This window comes from Chinchilla lanigera, unplaced genomic scaffold (assembly GCF_000276665.1).
Source record: "Chinchilla lanigera isolate Chin_1 unplaced genomic scaffold, ChiLan1.0 scaffold00006, whole genome shotgun sequence".
Taxonomy (NCBI): domain Eukaryota; kingdom Metazoa; phylum Chordata; class Mammalia; order Rodentia; family Chinchillidae; genus Chinchilla; species Chinchilla lanigera.
This window is the reverse complement of record NW_004955407.1, coordinates 17567317-17589120: the sequence shown is the minus strand read 5'-3', so window position 1 is coordinate 17589120 and position 21804 is coordinate 17567317. Positions and strand designations below refer to the sequence as shown.

At 35.7% G+C, this 21804-nt stretch overlaps 1 protein-coding gene across 6 annotated transcripts in view; it reads right to left on the bottom strand.

Annotated features, from left to right (window-relative positions):
* Window positions 1-16982: 16982 nt before the first annotated feature.
* The window catches only part of Usp25 (ubiquitin specific peptidase 25), a gene marked incomplete at its 5' end in the record, with an annotated part of 142840 nt that continues 138018 nt past the window's right edge, over window positions 16983-21804 (bottom strand). For all 6 annotated transcript variants that reach the window (XM_005375571.2, XM_005375573.2, XM_005375575.2 and 3 more), the window contains 2 exon segments: window positions 16983-19011; window positions 19342-19537. In XM_005375571.2, coding sequence (XP_005375628.1) covers window positions 18839-19011; window positions 19342-19537 — 369 coding nt within the window. In that variant the 3' untranslated portion in view covers window positions 16983-18838.

The window sequence follows — 21804 nt, the reverse complement described above, 5'->3', positions numbered from 1 at the left end:
TCTAGCTCAGGTCATATGCACATTTCTTGCTTAGAAGAGTACAGAACACTGTGATTTTCTGTATCAGAAAAATAAAATAAAAAGGTAGAAGTTCACTATCAGTTTCAATGGACTGAAGCCAAGGTGATGGATCCTCCAGAGGCCTTAGGGGAATGTCCATTCCTTGTCTCTTGAGCTTTCGGTGACTGCTATCCTACCTCTGCTGTGATAATCTCTGCAATTTCCAATATCATGAACCTAAATTTAATCACACTGGTAGCAACCTTGTTTCTTATAAGGTAACATTTATATGTCTCAGGGATTAGGATTTGATTTGAGTGCATCATTCAATTTACTATGCTGAGCATCATCCAGAAAGCTTGGATTTTTCTGGGTATAATAGCTAAGTGAAGCTTTTCGTTATTTCCCTTAGAGAGAGGTAAAATGTATTATTCTATGCCTAAAAAAGAGGATTAACTATGAAGCCGTTCCCTCACGATGGAGTACATGTCTCTAGCCCTACAAACATCTAAATGAAGCCATGAGACTACTGTTTGTCCAGTGAAAAGTGAGAATGATTTGTAACACTGTTCAAAGACTTTAAGAAGCCAAGATTCCTCTCCAATACTGTAATCTCTTTTCCCATCCAATAGTTGAACAAAGACTATGACAAGAAAATCATTGAGCCTTAGTGTCTTCAAGGATTATGTGAGGGAAAACTATCTGCCATTATGTCCTAAATAGGATAAATACAAAGAAACACACTTAGAAATATTGTAGTTAAAAAGAACACCAAATTGATTAATTAAAATCACTAGATAGTGAAGACTACCTATAAAGGTATCATAATGATAGATTTATTATAAATAAATTGGTCATAGAATTTTAACAGTAACAAGGGAAGCTAGAAGGCAATAGAAAATCTTAAAGTATGGAGAGATAACACAGAGTGTTGGGGGGACTACTGGAAGACAACTGTGAAAAATCAATGTTTCTGGATGAGGAAACCAAAAACCTGATGCTAAGAAAATAGCACTGGAATATGAAACAATGCCCTGGAAGGGAAAGAGCCAAAGAAAGAACTCCATGTTCACATCTCTAACTTTTTAGCCCCTGAAAAATGACTCCTTCTCTAGTATTCTGCACAAATTCCTGCCGCCTCAGCCTCTGTGCTCTAATCTGTCCTCTGCTGAGTGAGATCGCTGTGCTCTATTTGTGTTATTCTATGAGAGATCAAGGGCTCTTTGTATTTTCTGGGGCATGCCATATCCACGTCCACATGTGGCTTTCACATATGTCCCAGGAATATGTCAGAGCTTTTCAAGAAAACCTATAGAACCTAGACGTTTTTCTCTGATGTTGGTCAAAGATTAGTCTTTCATGTTAGACTCTTGTTTCTCCCACCAATCTCAGGGAATCCATTGGATGTTAAATAATTGTCATTGGTTATTTATCACAAATGCCTTCAGGTTTTAGAGAGTCCAAATTAAAAACAAACAAACAAACAAGCAAACAAAAACTGTTTACTCGGGCTTTTCCTGGGAACTGTAGAACAGGTCAAATAGTAATACTTCATTGGAGATGGAGTGCTTTGGGGATTATCAAACCTATTTTATGTCCTTGAGAATCTTTTCGACAGCTGGCTTTTTGAGACTACCAAAGAATTGACAGAGACTGGAAACAGGAAAAATTAAAATGCACAAAGATTTCTCTTCTTATGGAAGTTCATTCATTTATTGAATGAACACTCCTCAGATTATGACAAATATTTTGTTAACGCCTACAGTTTGTTTATTTATTTATTATTTTTGAGATAGGGTCCCACTGTGCAATTCAGGCTGGCCTTGACCTCACTTTCTAGCCCAGGCTGGTCTCAAATTTGCAATGATCCTCCTGCCTCAGCCTCCCGAGTGCTGGGATTACAGGGGTGCACATCCATGCCTGGCTGTCCACAGTTTAAAAAAAATGGTTTTGATCATTTTTTCCAGTATCCTCATTGTTTTATAGATCAGATTGTCAAAGGTCCTTATTTTACCATCCTAATATTCTTCTCCCCTGTGTTTACTTTTTACATTTGGTCTTCATTCATTCTTGCATTTCTATATGTCATTTAAGATCACTATCGTCTGAAGAATATCCTTTAACAGTTCTTTGGATCTACCAGTGATAGAACTGTTCAGATATTTTTGCCAAGATAGCTTTGATGCCATTGTATTCTTGAAAAATGTATTTGCTGAATAGATGGTAAATTTCCAGTTTTCTTTCAACATTGTCTATTTTAAAGCAAGTTTAAAAGGTTTATTAAGAAGTGCTATCTTAGATATCAATAGTTAATTATGAATAAGTAAAACAATAACATTCTGCCTTGTATAGTTTATCATAAGAAGTCAGATATCATTTTACTTCTTTCAAGATACTGTTTTTATTCTCTGGGTCTTTAATGCTTTCAAATTTTTGTCTTCCTCTGCAGTCTGTTGTGCTTGAAGGTGATGTTCTTTGCATATACCTTACAGAGGGTTTCTAGTGCCTTTCAAACATGTTCTTGGACTTCTGTCATCAGACCTTTTCACTTTTCTCAAACAAAACGTATGTTGGTATATTTTATTAAATTCCATATGTCTTATATTCCCTCTCTGTATTTTAAAAATTAGTTTTACATTTCTGCACTTCAATCTAAACATTTCTGACCTGTCCTCTTAATTCATCAGTATTCTTTCTGTCCAGCTGTATCCAATCTGAAGTTCAATCTATGCTATGTTCTGAAATACAATTTTTAGTTTTTCAAGTATTATTTACTTCTATTTTACAGTGATTTGACAAAAATTTTCTCATGTCATTTAATTTCTTGAAGCTATTTATCACACTTGATGTATATTTTGGATCTCACTGTATCTGTTTCTTCCTTGTTATTTTAAATCAAAGTCATGTCTTCTGATGCTATTTTGTTTGATCTGTGTGAAGGCAGGGTATTATGTGCAAAGTTTGAAGGGGCCACTTGCACGTCTGGATATCATATCCTTGCTAGGAGAGGGCTTACTTTTTACTGCAGTAGGCATCTAGCTGAGGTGCACTAAGTGATCCTGTTTAATGTAATCTCATGAGTCACTGAAGTGACTCAAACCTGGGCCTTACTCCCTTTGATGTTGGTCTATTTCTGCTTACCCTTATTCTTAAGATTGTGACCCAGTAAGATGCCAGTTAGAGGTGTTTTCAAAGTCCTAAACTGGGTCGTGAGTTCCCCATTCGGTTCCCTCCCAACCTCTCAGTCCCAGGAGTCAGCCTGAAGCAAGGGCTCCAATTTCTCGCCTCTGAGCCTCCTCTTTCTGACACTAAACACACTGAAAAGTGGCACTTGATACTGGGGTTTTGCCTGGGCTGTCATTCTGTCCTGGATTATAAGTCTGTAACTCTTAGTCTTCACTGTTTAGTAGTTCTCCAATGCTTCCAAAAAGTTGTACGCACTTTATTTTGTACACTTATTTCTTTGTGGCTATTCACAAGGGAATACAGTTCTGAAGATCTTGGTCATACCACTTCCAGAAATAAAACTCCATTTGAAGTTTTAAATCTTGATCGTGGGTTTCTGAATCTAATTTCTAAAAATTTTTTTCACCGCACATGAGTCACTTTCACCAGAGTATATAACTGAGATTTTATGACATTCACAGAGAATGCCACCAAAGAGCACCATTATTAGAACCACCTGGTGTATTTGCTAAACATGTAACAGCTAAGGTGCTGACTCAGACCCACTGACCTAGTCTCTGTCAATACTGCCCTAGAACTGTATTCTAAAAAGCTGCAAAGAAAGATGCAGAACCTTTTCACCAAGGCAGGAAACAAAAAGACCCAAGTATTGGCTCCTATTAGTTGCTAGGGCTGTCATAACAAAGTACTACAGACTGGGTGGCTTAACAAAAATTTATTATCTCTCAATTCTGGAGGCTAGAAATCTAAGAGCATGGTGTCAGCAGGGTGTGTGGTTTTCTCTTTGTTTTTAATGAGGTCTCTTTTCTTGGTTTATAGATGGCTATCTCAGCCTGTGTTTCCCTCTGGTTCTCCATGTCCAAATCTCTGTATCCTAATTTTTTCCTGATAGGGTTACCACTCATATTACAGGACAACCTTACCTAATGACTTCATTTTAACTTAGGTACTTCTTTAATGACTATCTCTAAATATTGTCACATTGTGAGGCACTGAAGGTTTGGGCTTCAAATGATAAACTTTGCAGGTGGAGGGACATAATTCTTCCCATAACACAAAAGGCAATGGATTCTGGCTATTGAGAAGAAATAGTGGCATTATTTGTAGAAATCATTAGAATTTAGAGTCAAACACAGGCCCTAACAAAATAGCTCCACAAACTACTATATTCAGTGATTATATGAACAGACAACTTTCTTAGGGAATATCAACCTTATTGCTAAGGTTTCTGAGATTCCCACATTTCCTAACTTTGCAAAGGCCTGAGTGTCAACATTTCCTTAAATTTTATGAGATATTTCAGAATTTTTCAAAAATTATCTTTAACATTGTCAGAAAATACAAAGTAAAATGCTTTAACTTCTTTAGATTTTTAAAATGAGTGAAATATTCATACTTTATCAAAAGAACTTACATCATTCCATTAAAGAAAAATCCATGGAGAACATATCTCTGATTCAAGCATCTAATTATCAAAATACTGTAAAAGATTTCACAATGCGGACTCATTATTTCTGGAATGTAAGAAGTTCACTGTTTAGACTTAAATAATATCACATTTATTTAACACGGATGTGATGATAATCTATGTTTACAGTATTTTCCTAGTTGAAAACAAGCATTTCGGTGATCACAAAGATGAACAAAAAGTACATACTAACCCACAGGTTGCATCTATAATCCAGCTGGAGAGATACTGAAAGCATAGAACATATCATACCATCTTGGGAGTCATCCTTGCCAGAGGCAATGAGTGTGACCATCTGAGTGCGTGTGTGTGTGTGTGTGTGTGTGTGTGTGTGTGTGTGTGTGTGTTGCACTGCCAAAGCAAATGTAAAAGGATTCCAAAAACATAGCCTAGGAAAATTAATACTACATTAAATTCAATGTGAAATCGCTGAATTACAGCAAGGTTAATCACTGAAGACATAGGTAGGTGAAAATAATAGCCATCAGTAGAAAATATTTCCAGTACAAAATAAAGATTACAATAGTTAAACTGACAGGTCTTACATCCTGTTTGATTTGCAAAATAAATACATTTTTATGTATCTAGTATATGAGAATAAAAAAGAAAAAACATGGAATTTTTTTTCTGTGAATCTTTTGGTCTTTTGGTTGTTTTGTTCTTCTAATTATATTGCATAACCCTAGAGAATAAAAGAACAAAGTACTGTGCTGTCACTCAGCACATAATTTCTGCTTGAAATGTAAATTGAAGGAATATATAAAATTAAGAGGTTTATAGCAGTGTCATCTTAGAATACAAAGGAAAGCAGTTTTAAAATGAGAGCCCTTCTGCAGTATTTGAACAAATATAGTAGGTTTTTCTTTCTCAATTAAAAAAAAACTATTCCCCAAATACAGTATTATGACACCACCTACTGGGAATTTAGAAGACAACAGTCAACTATCTTTCTTCAACAATGAACATTTAAAAAATTACCAATAAAGTGATTAAAAGAATGGGCACACTGGTGACGGCATAGTAAAAATTTACTCATTTTTAAAAATTAGTCAGCTTTCATCTTAGGAAAGCGTCTACTTCAACTACTTATCATCGTTATTTTGGGCATACTACTAGCCAGTAGTGATCATACACAGATGAACTGGTTCGGATTAATGAAACTGATAACAGACATGTTTATTCAACCAAATAAGTATTTACTATTATAAGAAACAATTGCTCGCAAGATGAATTTCCTTCTACTTTTTAATCAGTATACTGGAGAAACTTGGTCGCAGAAGAGTATCTTGCGTTAACATGGGGCGGAAGTTAGGTTCTACAGAAGCAGAGCTGGATCACACCTATGAAGGAATAAAGAAAGCTAGGTTTGGGTACGGAGTAAACAACTGTGACGATCAAAGCTTCAGCCAACCCAGCTGAGAACTCTGGGGCGTAAGGGCCCTACAGAGCCAAGACGGTTGACTTTTACTTCACACATCTATGAGAGCCTGGATGTGAAGGATCGAAATAGGGGCAGAGCCTCGAGTGACCTGAAGCAGCCCCTAAACAAGATGCTTCTAGTGCTCCCCTCACAGGCTCTGTGAGGTACTTCTCGTGCCAGCAGGGGATCACAGAGAGCAGCTAAAGTTCATTGAAGGCCATATTTCTTGGAAGACCAATCTGATAAATATGAACATGTTTACTACATCATTTCAATTTAAAAATTCCTTTTTCATTGTGTATAACTACCACCAAAATTGAGGCAAATTCATATCCAAAAGAATTCTTTATGGCATTTTCCACAAACATTTATATCTTGGTTATGGCTAATATAAAAAAAAAAAAAACAGAGTAACATATTTTTTTAAAAAATAAAAAAAATTGTAAAAGTAAAAAAAAAAAGACCCTATAGATTCCTCAACACTGCTCTTTTTAACCTTTCTGGGTGTAAGAGGCTTGACCCATAAATGATATGAATTTGCTACTGTCAGATTCTTACTATCATTACAGACCTGGCACCACTTAAAGTTAAGAAAAAACGTGCTGAAGTTCTCATCTTGAGATTTCAGATCATGTACGCAGTGTCAGCTCTGCCTCAAGTCACATATCCAGGTAGTTGGCTTATGGTGGTGAATTGTTCTCCTCAGTAAACCGGGAAAAGAGACGAGTTTTGTGTTTATCACCGTCCTTGTGAGGGTGGCTTTCCTCTTTTTTCCTGATGATTTTGCCAGGCCTTAGACTTTTTTCCCCATGCTTATTTTTGTGATATCAATTTTATGGGTGCAAAAATGCAATTTACAGTGGGGAAAAAATGTTAAGTGGAAAAATTATGTAAGAAAGTTAATATTACTTGGACTAAGTATTGAAATCACAAAAATATTACAGACAGCAAAAAATATCATTATTATTATCAAGAAACCTAAGTTTCTTACATTTTAGCTGTACCCCATCATATGTCAAGAATTTTCTAATACTTTCTGTGGGGAGGCTACAAAAGTAATTTAATCTTTATTTTACCATAATTTATCAAAATAAATTCAGGCTTTTTTTTCCTTCAGTAGTGAGGATTGAACTCAGGGCCTTTGCTATATTCCCAGCCTATTTTTTATTTTGAGATAGGAGCTTGGACTCAGATTTGCAATATTGCTGCTATGGTATCCCAGAAAGAAGGCGCTGCAGGCACTGGCGACCTAGCCCAGGTGGTTACACCATGGCCAGCTGACTCAGGCTTTCTTGATTCTCGGCCATTGAGAATATTGTTTACTTTCTTCCCAGCCTAAGGGATTCATTAGAACTGTGCTAATATTTTATCCAATTCTTTAAGAATCTCGTTAACGGGAGTATTTTGTAGCTGCACTGTTAGCCAGGATGCTGGAAAAAAAACCCGTTCAACTCTTCACGCATCTCCACCATGCCTTCGTCCCCACCCCCTGCGACAACCACGGTCAGCACGGCCTACCCTCATTTTACTCAGAAGTACCGTATTTCACGTAAGTGAGCACTTCCCAATGTCAGAAAATTCTCTTAAACTAAGAGACACTAGACGCGCCTAGTCCTTTCTCTATTCTTATCAATGTGGGTTTGCCTCCACAAACAGGCCCGTTTATGATCCTCCGAAGTCCTGCCTCCGTTCCTACCTGTACAACACCCTATAGCTTGATGGGGTGAATTCCTTTAGCTACAAATGCATTTCAGAGCTGATGGTTTTCAAATTTGTATCACTAGCACACAATTCTAAACTCCAAATTTATAATTCTGTTGCCATTATTTTTTATTTTATGGAAAAAAGTAAAACAAAATTTTATAACAAAATAATAGGAGAATAACAATAGCTAATACATTGGTTTGTGGGGGGAGCCAGAAATCAAACTCAGGACCTTCGGCTTGCCAGGCAGGCACTGCGCCACCAAGCTAAATCCTCAGCCTTATACGGCATGTTGTTATCTTTAAAGTAGTTAATCAGAGTACAAGATACGGGCATAAAAAATTCTCCAAACGAAATTAGCACAAACCTTTCTTTTCAATAAACTAGGAGAAACTGGTAGTATACCTATTTTGTATTTTTTCTTTTCCTTCCCTTCTTTCCCCTTTCCCTCATCCTAGTTCCTTTCCCCTTTTGAACAATTTCTTCCTATTTCATAATATCTATTATGCATTTTGGACCTTATTTACTGTTTCTCACATAAAAAGACAATACAGTGTTTATACACGTGAGTCTGATTTGTTTCACTTATGAGTATGGTCTCTAGTTGCATTTGTTGCAAATTTACATGGACAAAATTACAACAGGGAGTCACATAAAGTTAGAAGTAAGTCCAGAGGACTCCCAGATGTCCCTTTCAAATGTCTCCTCCCCAAAGTAACCCCTAGCCCAATTACCTACATGGCAATCCTCGTCTTGCCTTAGTTTGGAGGTTATACATCCTAACCAACATTGCATAACAAAAGTTGAAATTTTGCCAAAGCTTGTATGTTTGGTGATATCTCTTTATGGTTTTGTTGAGCACCTTTTCATGCTTACCAATCATCTGGATATTCTTCTGTGTTCAAATTCATTTTTTATTGGATTATCAGGCATTTTTGTGTGACCTAATGTTTGTATTGATTTAAATGTGCACTTTTTCATTTTGTGATTTTTTTTCTTTACCTCTTTAACTTGCTAATCCTGCCAGGATTTCAAAATTACCATAGTTGCCAGTAATTTGTATTTTAAGGCTTATGAAAATGCCTCAATTTTGTTAACCATGAGGTGTATGAACTTTTCAGTAGACTATTTGCTTTTTATGAAACCAGGGACACTTCAGAAAGTGTATCCTAATCGTCTTATCCATGTGTATAAAATTTATTAATGCAGTCATGTTGTACAATGCAAATATCTTTGTCCACTACCTGGTTTGTGTATTCATACTCTTCAGGGCATTTTTTCAGTGTGCTAAATTTATTAAAATTTTCCTTCATGTTTACTATTTTTGTGTGAAGAAATTGTTATTCCAGGATGTTAATGATACTTCCATGCTATATTTGAGAAGATTTACAGATTTCTGTGACTTAAGCATCATGAAACAGCGAATGTCTGAGTAACTTCCCTGTCATAAATAACCACAAAGCTAAATAAAAGTATGAAGAAGCAACTCTTTTCAGTGTTTGGTCAACAGATAGTGCAGGACTGAAATGCCTGAGAGCAGGGAAGCACGGAAGGTCAGACTGCTTCCAGGAGACATTATCAAAACAGGGGTAAGGGAACTGCAACGCAAAACACAGTTCTTACCGGGTGAAATTTCAAAGGAATATGATGTTCAAAATTTATACCAATTTTATTTTTAATAAATTATATAAATTTCTAAAATTTATTATGACAAATGATTTCAAAATTTTCAGTGATTAATGCTTTAGTTCTTCTAGTCCAAAGTCTGATTCTATGGGTTAATCTGGTTCTGTCACAGCATAACTTTTAAGTTTTTGTGTAAGGAGTGGTGACAGTAATAATTAGGATTTCATATCCTCACAAGCACCAGCCTTGGATTTAAACACACAATTTTCAAATATAAATAAGAAAGAAAAGGAGAAAAGAAAAAATTAAATATCAAGATAAAGCTTGCCTAAACAAAACTTCTTTGAGGTTCTTAATAAGTTTAGAGGTAAAAGCTTCTGAGACCAAAACTTTTGAAATTTTTTTTCAAATAATTCAATACCGAAATAATTCTTTTTTTCTGGTAATGTCAGAAGATCAAATTCAGAGCCCTGTGTATGCTAGGGAAATGCTCAGAAATTTTTTTTCTGAGCTCAGTCCCAAACACTGCAAAAACATTAAAAGACATCATTAAGATACTTAGGTTTATCTAAAGAGAAATGAAAATAATTTGGAAACTCTACTGAGGGACATAGAATTCTAACAGAAAAACAGTATTAGGGGAGAGGAATAGTCAGTATTGTAAAAGCATCAGTTTTTGTATATATTCTATTCTATGCCCTATCTCTGTAGTCTATACAATTACAATTAGAATGCCAACAGATTTTTACTTGAAGGAAGATTAAATCACTCTAAAATTTACTTGTAAGGTGCTACAGAAATTCTGAAAGAAAATGAGGAGCAGGCATGTACACATGTTGGAGTTATGCCTGTGATTTATATATGAAAGTAGACTGGTTATAAGACAATTTTTAAATCAATGTTAAAAAAATGAAGCAATGGTGATTAACTCAGTGATAGCTGAATAGACAAAAGAAATGGAAGTGAGCAGTGCTTTTAAGTCTCAAGTACAAAAACTATGATGTGACAGCATGTACTTTAGCTCAGTGAGGGGAGGTTATTTTATAAATGGTACTACGACAACTGGGTAACGCTGGAGGATGACCAATCTTCGTCACACCGCTTGAACTAATAAAACAGTAAACTGCATTAAAGGCTGATAAACAGCCTGGCAAGACAGTGAATGCCTGTAATCTCAGTACTCCGAGATGCTTAGGAGGATCAAAATTGGAGCCCACCCTGGGCAATTTAGTCACATAGCAAGACCATCTCAAAAAAATAAAAAGGGCTTAGGACGTTGCTCACTGGAAAGGCCTTGGGTTCAATACCCAATCCCAAGGAAAAAATTTAACATCAAATTACAATTATAAAAATATCCAGAGAAATCAAGTAGTCTTAAATTTGGTCAGGGAAAATTCATTTTAAACATTAGACCAAAGACAGAAATTATAATGCAGTCAACTGATTTGACTATGTGAAAAACCACAACCTGGAAGTGAATGACAGCAGAAAAATATTTGTAATATCTATAAAAATGACTTATTCCTAAAATGAGGCACTGCAAACTTACAGACCTACACACCTGAAAGAAAAAGTATAAACAGGTAGTTAACTACACAAGAAATGCAAATAGCCTATTAACATATTAAAATGTACTCATCAAAAAATGTAATGAAAACGTGGCTTTCATTAAAAAATAATCAACAGTCTGTGTTTGACTGTATGAAGAAATGGGTCCTGCACTACAGGTGTCAGTGTACAATGGAACGTGGTGCCAGTAGTATGACACTAATTCAAAATTTTAAATGTGTGTAGTTGGTGGTCCAGATGAAAACTATACATTTAGAAATTTAGCAGGAAATAAACCTTACAAACACATGGGAGCTTATACTATATGCATGTAAACATGACAGCATATTCTCCTTATAACCAAATACTGCATAGCATTGAGAGAGATGGACCTATATACACATTTTCTTGAAAATGTCTACTTCTATTACAAAGTAGACAGACAGAGCAAGCATAGAAAGATGCCTAGAGGCATCAACACAAAAATGTTAAGTGCCCAACTCTGGAAAGAGCGATGAATTTGAGTGATTATGTTTGTTTCATTTCTATTTTGTTTTGAACACTTACTGACAGATTGTATGGCACATGGCAGGCATTCAAATATATGAATGAATGGGTAGCATAATTCCTGGTTAAATGTATACTCCAGCCAGATTTCGGTGTGCATACTTGTAATCACAGCACTCTGGAAAATTCAGTGCCCAGACTAGACAACTTAGTGAGACCATGTTTCAAAACAAAAAGCAGTGGTGAGCATAGCTGCCTTCCAATATTAAAAACAAAAGTTAAAAAAGAAAAAAAAAAAACAAAACAGAAAAACACGGGGATATAGCTTAGTGCAAAAGTCCTGAGTTCAATCCCCACGATGATGAAAAAAAGGGGGTATATCTTTCCGTTGTCAATTTAAAAAAATAAAACATTAAACAGCATCATCGAACAACTAATTTGAGAGGGCTGGGGATTTAGCTCAGCGGCACAGCGCCTGCCTGGCAAGCACGAGGTCGTGAGTTCGATTCCTGGTACCGGAAAAAAAAACAAAAACCTAAAGAACCTCCTTGATACTTTCCACAGACTTCAATTGGAACCAGTATATATATAATTGTGAGGCCCTGAAGATAGTCTCCACAAATCCATAAATATCTAGAGCTTTAAAAGTTAATGTCTTTGGATAAAAAAATCTTTAAAGGGGGCTAAGATATTGTTGGTTTTAGTGCCTCTTACACTGCCCACATCCTGCTAATAGTAAGTACAAGAAGGAATTTGGAAGGTAGAAGCAAGTATGATCTAGATTTTGCTTGTACTGATATTATACTGGTAGTTGATTACTGTCTCCTGTGACTTTTACAACTTCTCCAACTATCTGTAAACTGCATCCTTCAGAATTACTAAGAGCAGGTAAGTAGTAAACCTTCTCAGAGGTCTGGGCCAAAATCACCACGCAGACATTTTTTTAGAGCTTCAGTGTTCGGATAACATCAACTATTCTCTTGTTCCCCTACCCTAGGATGAGGTACTGTAACCTGCAATCATGACCTCTGGGTTACACTGTAATGTCTCTGAACCCATACCCATCATGGGCTTTCCTGATTGGACACACGCTGCTAGAGATGCTATCTGAAGAATATACATACTGAAGTGTCTAACGGCAGGATCAATATAGAGATACACGTGCTGATGGCTAACTTTTTTCCACTTAGCACTTCAGAGTATGTTTAAACATTAAAAGGATATTAATAGGGAAAGATGTCTGCAACAGCAAGGGTCTGGGGAGTTTAATTCAATGGAACCTCCTGTGATAATGTGAATGTTCTAAAACGTTGTTGTCCAGTATGGTAGTCAACGGTCACGTATTGCTACTGGGCATCTGAAATGTGGCATGCGTAAGAAGTTGTAAATTTCATTTGCTTTAAAATTTAAATTTAAGTAACTAGTGACTACTGTATTAGTCCAAATCCAGGGCGACTAGAGGACTGGAGCAGCTACAAGAGCACAGATTAGGTTGCTGGATAGTTTGGTACTCAGGCTACAAAATAAGACATAATCTCCCATTTAAAAGACTGCAGCCAAGCACTGGGAAAGAGTCATGCAGAACTTTGAAAGATTAGTCTACCAACAGTGTGGAACGTGGGTTACAGGAGCAAGAGTAAAGCCAGGGTGGTACAGAGGGACAAACCTAATAGTCCAAATTAAGAGCTGAAACTTCATCAGCTGTTAACAGTAAAGGCATATTAAAATTTTTGACAATATATACGAATGATGGAAAGTAACAGTAAAGTTTTGAGTAATTCATTTCTGAACTCTTATATCGCTAACCAAGGAAATCAGATTTGAGTGATAAATTCAGCTTAGATGAGCAAAGCTTATTATTTTTTTGGTACTGGAAATCGAACTCAGGACGTTGCGCTTGCCAGGCAGGCACTTGTGCCACTGAGCTATATCCCTAGCCCTAGCAAAGTTTAAAGTACCTCTAAAACACCCAGGTACACATGTCAAACAATTACAAATATGTATCAGTCTAGCACAAAGGAGTTTTGGTTAGAACCACTGACTTGTGAATTATATAGACAGACTGGGAAGACTAATAGAAAGCACCATGTCTTCTATATTTATGAAATAGAAAAAGAAAAAACAATGGAGAGGCAGAGTAACCCAAAGAGGTCTATATATCAGGAAGTCAAAAATCCTGAAAACCAGGAGGAATAATCAACCATGTCTGGTTGTAAAAACAGCCAAGTATTGAATATGTATGTGGCAGATATTTTAAAAATATTTTTCATATAGAAACACATTTAATCTTTAAAAGAATCCTCTCAAAGGCAGGTTATACTGTAATCTCTATTTTACAAACTGAGGCATGAAAAGTTGATTCACTCAAGTTCAGAACAGCCTGGATGTGATCTGGAGAGGCAGGGGAGGGAGGGAGGGACTCCCCTCAGGAGTCATAAGGGTAGTACTAGTCCAGTATGACCAGTGCCTTATATGCAAATAAAGACATCAGGGAGGGAGAACAGTGGGAGACGGGGGTGTGTGTGCGCGAGAGTATGCGTGTACAAAGCGAGTTCACCCTCCTAACTTTAGCTAAGCTCAACCACAACTGAGGTAGGGCCACACAAAAGTCTTCAGTAAATTAAAATTTACTAACAACTATTTAACCCAATGTCCTACAAACAGTTTTCATTTAAGAAACCTACACATCACACATAGGATCTAAGTACTTAGGAAAAGCTCTTCCTACAATGATTTTGATGTACAACCTGGGTTGAAAATCTTGATGTAGCTCTAGATTATTGAAAAAGAGAACCATTTGCTAAAGGAAAAACAGGTTTGGGGCTTCTAAAAGGTGAAAAAAAGTGGGTTACTTCTACAGGATGAGTGTATTCTCAAAATAATAGATGTATCTTCAGTTAAATTGGTAAGTTCACCGTATTCTACATTGTCATTTATATTTTCTTCATAATACTCCTTATTACATCCTGGCTAATAATTAAGTAAAAATTTAGTTAGGGAGGTGACAGTTGATGGAAGGATCATACCTAATCTCACCCTTTTCCCTGGTAAGGAAAAAGAAAACTCAGTACTACAGCAGCTAGCTGAGTAAGAGGATGAGGATGGTAGTGTGTGTGTGAAATACTAAGGAAGGCATATGGAACAAATAAGGGCATGTAAAATTCTGCAATGTATGCTCATGTCTATTCAACTGTGCAGTTATCTGGAGCATGACTCATTTATTTTTAATTATTTTTGTATCAATGTATCCATTCCAGTATTTTTTCTTATTAGTTACTTGTATCAAAGATAATCAGGAAATGGGCCAGGGAGGGAAAGGAAAAGAGAAAGGAAGTAGATGTTGGGAAAAGGAGAAACAATGTGTAAGACAGATGGATAGTCAGTTTTACAAAAGTAATGATCCTCTCCCTACCACTCCCACTCAAGAAAGACAGGAAAAGAGCACCACGTGCATGCTGCGTAAGTTTAACTGAACAGAAGGTCCATGTTTAAGTTGCATGTAGAGGGAAGAATGAAAAGAGGGAAATAGGATAAAGGCAGAAGAAAACAGAAATACGCCCATGGTAAAATATTAGGTGAAATGGATGAAATAAACACAAGTCAATATGGACTATTTTTATTTAGCAAAATGCATTTAATGAAAATACTGAACAGATTATATGATATGAATGCACTGCAGGCAATTTCTACCTTGGATTGCTGTAATTTTATTAATTTGTAAAGTTAAAGTAATAGGAAATACCATGGAGGTAAGAGCAAAACTATACTGCACATATCTGCATTATATCTTGATGCTGAAGAGACGATGCTAACAATTCCATTCTTACTGGTGGAAAGAAGTAAAAGTGTGCTGTTATATGTTGTAATTCAAATTATGACCCACCAGAATTGATACGCTGTAGCTTTAACTCCTAAGGTGACTACGTTTGGACATAAGGCTTTTAGGAGTCATCAGGATGGGGCCTTATTCACTATGCCTGATGTCCTTAAAAGGTAGATACACCAGGGATGCATGCGCAGAGAGCATGCCATGGCCACGTGAAGATATAAGGCGGCGGCCATCTGTAAACCAAGAAGAAATGCCTCAGGAGAAACCAAACATGTCAACCTTGATCTTGAACGTCCAGCTCCAGAGCTCTGAGAAAATAAATTTATTATTTAAGGCACCAAGTTGTGTAGCAGTTTACTGCTATACCCCAGCATACTAATAATACACATACTTTGAATGAAATTATCATGGCCAAAACAAACAGTAACAAGTAAACTAATGTAAAAGCACACAAAACTACCCTCCCTCATTACCCAGCAAGCATTCAAATTTTGTATTTTGGGGGGGCTAAGAGTAGGACCCAGAGGTAAGTTCATGTATGATTTTTATCTGGATGTACCCACAAACCCCCATGTGTTCAAAGGCAGAGCTTATAGAAGGTGACTAGATCACTGGGCCCTATGGCTGGCTTACTGGGGAGACCAGGGACCTGGGTGGGAAAAAGGGTCAATGACGACGTGGCCTGGAGGATGTATCGCTCTCCCAAGCTCCTCCCACTTCTCTCGCTGCTTCCCAGCTGCTACAGGGTGAGCAGCTTTCCTCTGCCAAACCTTTCTATCCTGCCTCTTCTGCCTGGAGCCAGCTGACCACGCAAGAACTGAATCTTGTAAAATAGTAAAAGAGCCAAAGTAAAGCTCTCCTCCTTTACCCTGGGAGCGTCAGATACTTTGTCTCTGGGATGAGTAAAGTGACTAAGACAGTTAACAAGTCTGACACACTGAACAAAGACAATGAACTTCTGGAAAATCAGAGAAGAGAAAATGCATCTTCTTCTTGCTGAACCTATACAAACAAAGCAAGAAAATAAAAATAAAATAAAAATTTTTAGCCACTTCCTTTAAACTGCAAGTAAAGGAAATAGGAAAAGGCTTCCAAAAAAGGACCATGAGTAAATACAAATACGATAAATTTAAGGAGCACTGGGGCTGGGGATTTAGCTCAGCGGCACAGCGCCTGCCTAGCAAGCATGAGGTCGTGAGTTCAATTCCTGGTACCAGAAAAAAAACAAAAAAAAAAATTTAAGGAGCACAAAATGCTATAAATATTTTTATCTAGTACAGTGGCTTTCACACTTTAGTGGACATCAAAATCATGTGAAGAATTTGGTTAAAAGACACAGGAAGGAGTTTTAAATCCATACTTCCGCGGCAGGGCTCAAGCATTTTCAGTTCTGACAGTAGTGAAGCAGCTGTTCTGGAGATTATACACTGAAAACTATAATTTTAGTGTATAATTATTATTGTATTTCAAAGAATGTTAGAAAAGAATTAGAAAGGTTGGCTCCCTCACCGGTAATTGTCTCCTTAAACCATGCATTTATAAGGAATTACTACAGGTTTTAAATTCTATCACTTTGACAACTACTCTAAATTACTTCAAAATATAACTGGGGTGGGGGAGAGGGGGAAGAGAGTACCAGTAACCAAAACAAGAGTCATCTGATTTGAAGTCAAACTTCCCTTGGACAAGAGTTCTGTGAGGTTCTATTTCTTAAGCTGTGAGTTTTATTTATGCTAGTAAATTAAACAAATTTCACTGACCTAAATCTTAAGACTAGATGACACAAGAGTACAAAGGTGAGCTTTAAGTAAGTTTTTTCAGACTCATTACTAGGAATGAGTAATCTTATTTTTTTAAGTACAAAGTAAATACAATAATACTTACCTTCAGCAAAACAGCCACATAAGATTCTTTGGACATGCCTTTTGAAGGAACAATTTCCATATAGTATTTGAGTACTTCTGTATCTCAGCAGTCAATTACACATATAAATGCAAACAACTTTACCATTAGAATAGAGTATCATAAAATATCAGATACTTTACAAAACCTGTGATGATACATATGAAGATACTAATTTTTTAACAATACCTGAAAACCATACTGGACTTCTGTTCAGCAGGAAACTTAAAATCTAAAAGCCAAATACACTTTGATATCTACAATATGCAAAATTTAACTTTACAAGTATGAATGCCTTCTCAGTAACAGCAATACAATGAAACTTTTAGAAAGAGACTCATATGATAAACATTTTTTCTTCTTCCTCCACTCAGCATCTTTGGTGAGAGGCACTTTAAAAACACTAGTTTGCACGACGCTATAACAAACATACACATAATATAATGATATATTTTACTATGCTAACAAAGTATTATTTATAAAGAAATTTTTATAAATTCAAAAATAGGTTTTTATAACATGAGTACCTGTAAAGCATCAATTTCGATTTTCATTCACAATATTATTTCATTAATCATAAACAGCAGTTCCATCTATAAAATGTTTAGATTTCTCCCTTTTGAAAAATTAATGTAAATAAAAGCAGTTAATATACTCATAATTTCTAGTTAAACAATATCAACTTCATTTCACAGCACTGATTAGTAGAGAACATTTTCAATTAAAATGGTATACAATTTACAAAAATAGAATGATTATATAATGTAAAACAGTGTCCTCCTTTAAGAAGAATTTCTGTATGGGTACATAGTTTAAGTGTCACAAACAGCCCTTAGTCAAGTACTTCTGTAGGTTTCACTTGAAATAATCACCTTGCTATATTACTGGGAATACACACAAAAAGAAAAAACAAAAACACTAAAGCTTAATATAAGAAAAGTTAAAAGTTTCAATGTCACTTGAGTTAAAAATCAGTCACTTCAGTGAAAATCTAACTGAGTTCAAAACAGGTTTAGATGCCACACAAAGTTGAACTTAGTAAAAAATATAGTTATATTTAAATGTTAAACACTTAGTAAACTTAGCATATGCTTCCATTACAGGAATAAAAGAACGTATTTATCTACTTATTACCCAATCTTTATCCCAAGACAAAATTCATGAGAATATTAACTAAAAAGATAATATTAATATACAATATACCTGCTTACAAACACACAGGTAGCCATAAATAAACTTTATTCTTTAATTTCATTTACAAGCTACCAAATATGTATAATACACAGTGCCGAACACTTAAAGGCTGCAGTCATGGAAGAGACCAGACGGAATGGAAAGCGGCTGATAAAGGAAAGATAAAAGCAAAGTAACACTGTAACAGCAAGGTGGCAAAAGCATAATTTTGCCATAATAAAATCAATCCGATTTATAATTATCCATCAGTTCTGGTTAAAACAAAGTCTGAGTGCCATGCGATTCTCAGCTTTATTGTTTGAAGTCTAGCTAAAGTCTGTATAGTCATTGTCTTTTGCAGTTATTAAAATAAAAAAAGTTAAAAATTATAGCAGCAACAAGCAAACCCTGTGACAGGAAGGCAAGGGTCAAGAACTAAAAAGGTTTATACAGTGTCAGGGGAAGTGTGTGCAGTTTATCTTCCATCAGCAGGAGTTCGACTGAGAGACAACATGATCCGGGCAAATCGTTCACAGAGTTCATGAGTGGAATATGAAGGTAACTTTGGCGGCTCATTGAAACTTTTAATCTCTGTAGAACAGTCAAGCAGTTTTGGCAGAAAATCTGTCAGCTTTTCTTGGAGATTTGCTGCAAATACAAACAAGGAGATGTAGCTAAAGATAGAGATAAATTATGAGGTGATCATCTGCAATCTGATTTATTAGCTTGCAATGGCTAGTTGATGTTTTATTTCTAAACACTACGTAAAATAATTGCCATTCTGGGGCAAGAGATAAAATACAAATGACAAAAGTAATACATACAACTTAGTTTGTAAGTATGAGGAAAAGAAACCATACTGATATGAATATGAAAATATTACAGAATATTTTTAAATGCCCAAAATATAAAGCACTGTATTCTAATTGCTTCCAACCCCAACATATCAGGTGCCTCCTAGCAAATGGTTAAACTCACATTCCATTTCTTGTCCTAAGTAGGAGCACCATCGATTCCTCATGTCTTCTACAGCAAGTATATCTTTCTCTTCCATCTCATCCGCCAGTAACAGGGGCAAAAATGGAACAATAAACTCATTCATAATAATCAAACCATTGTTTACTTCTTGATCTTCTCCAGATTCAAAGAGTTCTGCAGCTTGTTCATTTAATTTCTTTGTGCAATGAGAAAAAAAGAACATATTTTGTTTACTTTTTAATTAAGTAAAAATACCTGTAAATGTTAATACTGAAGATAAAATAATACTTATGTTCATAAAGACTACTGAAAAATAACAGTCAGGAAAAATAACCTCAGCCTCTTTTACAACATAGTCTCTTAGAAAAAGCTATGCATAGAACAAGAGAACAAATCAGGAGCAAAATACAGTGTAGAAGAGATCACTGTGTTTTTAAAGTTTATGTTCAGCCTTATTACTTCAAGCCTCACTGGAGGGGTCACTTAAAAGTCTCCAGAGATTAACTTGTCTCAGTATGAAAATTTTATAAGCATTCAAAACAAACTTTAAAATAAAGTAATTCAGGTTCCATGTTAATGTTGAAAAACTCATCTCCTTCATAAACATCAAGTGAATACATACTATTATATTCCTTAATATAAAGAAGGTTAAGGTGATAAAAGTAATTCACTTTTTTCTACAACAAATTTTTATTGAATACACACTACATGCTACCAGGTTTTCTACAGGGGCAAAAATGGAACAATAAACTCATTCATAATAATCAAACCATTGTTTACTTCTTGATCTTCTCCAGATTCAAAGAGTTACAAACAAAAAACTCTTACGGAGCTTATAATTTGGTGTAGGCATCAGCAAATTTCGGCTGGACTATTTTAGGGCTTTTGCGCTGGCTACTCAATGTTGCCATTACTAGACAAAGGAAATCATATATAACATATAAATCAACAGTCATTGCTATATTTCAATAAAACTTCATAAAAAAGGACGGTAGACTGGAGTGCTGACCACCAATTCAGAACAGGGAAATCCATGAAATCAGACAGACATAAGACACAGAGTACTGATACACAAAAACTATGATATTTAAGAGTTTAAATTTGAAATCATAATGAATCATAATGAATGGTAAAGCTGAATTTAAAACAGAAAAATTACGTCTTTTTATTATGTAACTTTTATTGAACTGATTTTTACTGTGCAAAGAGGACTATACTAAAAGTCCAACTTACCATTAATTGATCTTGAACAAATTATTAAATCTCTTAGCTTCTGTTACTTTATGTGAAAAATTAGACACTATTATTTTCCTCATATACTGCTTAAAAAGATTAAATGAAGAAAACTAGAGTAGTTTTCTCTTTATAAAAATAATTTAATACATGTTAATTATTGTTCTGAAGATTACTGTTAAATTTTAATGTTCAGTTCACTGAAGCAAACAATGGCCTAGCATCTGAAATATGTTCAAAGCCACTCTTACTCTCCTCTTGACTCCCCATGCTAAGCCTCAAACTAAAGTGTGGCACCTTTGACTTTCCCATTTCTGCTTTTACTCATTCAACTCTTACCACGTCCCTGAATTTCACTGCCTTCAACAGCTTCTCTGTCTTCTGCACAGTCACCCTGCTGCTGCCTTACTGGAGGCTTTCACGTCCTGCCTGTCTTCCCTTCTGGAGATCCTCACCTCAATCTGTATTTCTCTACAGTAAATCACTGCCAGGATTATTTTCTAGTGGGAGGAAAAACTGATTATGCTAAAGTGTAACTGAACTTACACTGGTGCAATATAAGCTTCTTTGTCATCAGACATCAGGCTTCTCTTCCTCCCAATCCCACTACTTTGTATCTAACCCACAATAAATTTATCTTCATTTTCTGTTGTATACATTCTAGGCCAGTGGTGTTGAATCTATGGCATGCGTGACACAGCCAGCTGTTTGTTATCACTCAAAGTTCTAGAAGGTTCACCATCACTGTACACGGTGTCCTTTTCACTAGACTGTTCTCCTTTTTCTACCACGTACAAAACTCCTACGTAACGATCAAGATTCAGTTCTGTGCTTCTCCCTTAAGAATCTCCCAACAATTCTAGACATACCACTTTGTGTATTTCTGATACTGGTTCTTACTCTAGAATATAAAAAGGATTTTATATGTCTCTTACAAGATGAGCTTCTTGTATAAACATGTCTTAAACAAATCTTATAAACATGTCTTGCTGTGTTTCCCTCAAAATCTGATATTCTATAAAAACATAATATGGAAAAAAAACTCCACGAAGAAACACTAAAGTAATCTTTAGGAAGTTTTATCTAATTTCCCATGTAAAATAACTAAGTGTGGCTGTTTTATTATCAACAAATGAAAAAAAAAGTTCCATTTTTCTAACGTTTCAGGGGAATCACCAAATTGCACTTATATTTAAAATCAGCTTCACTACAGTGTTTCCATAGCCCAAG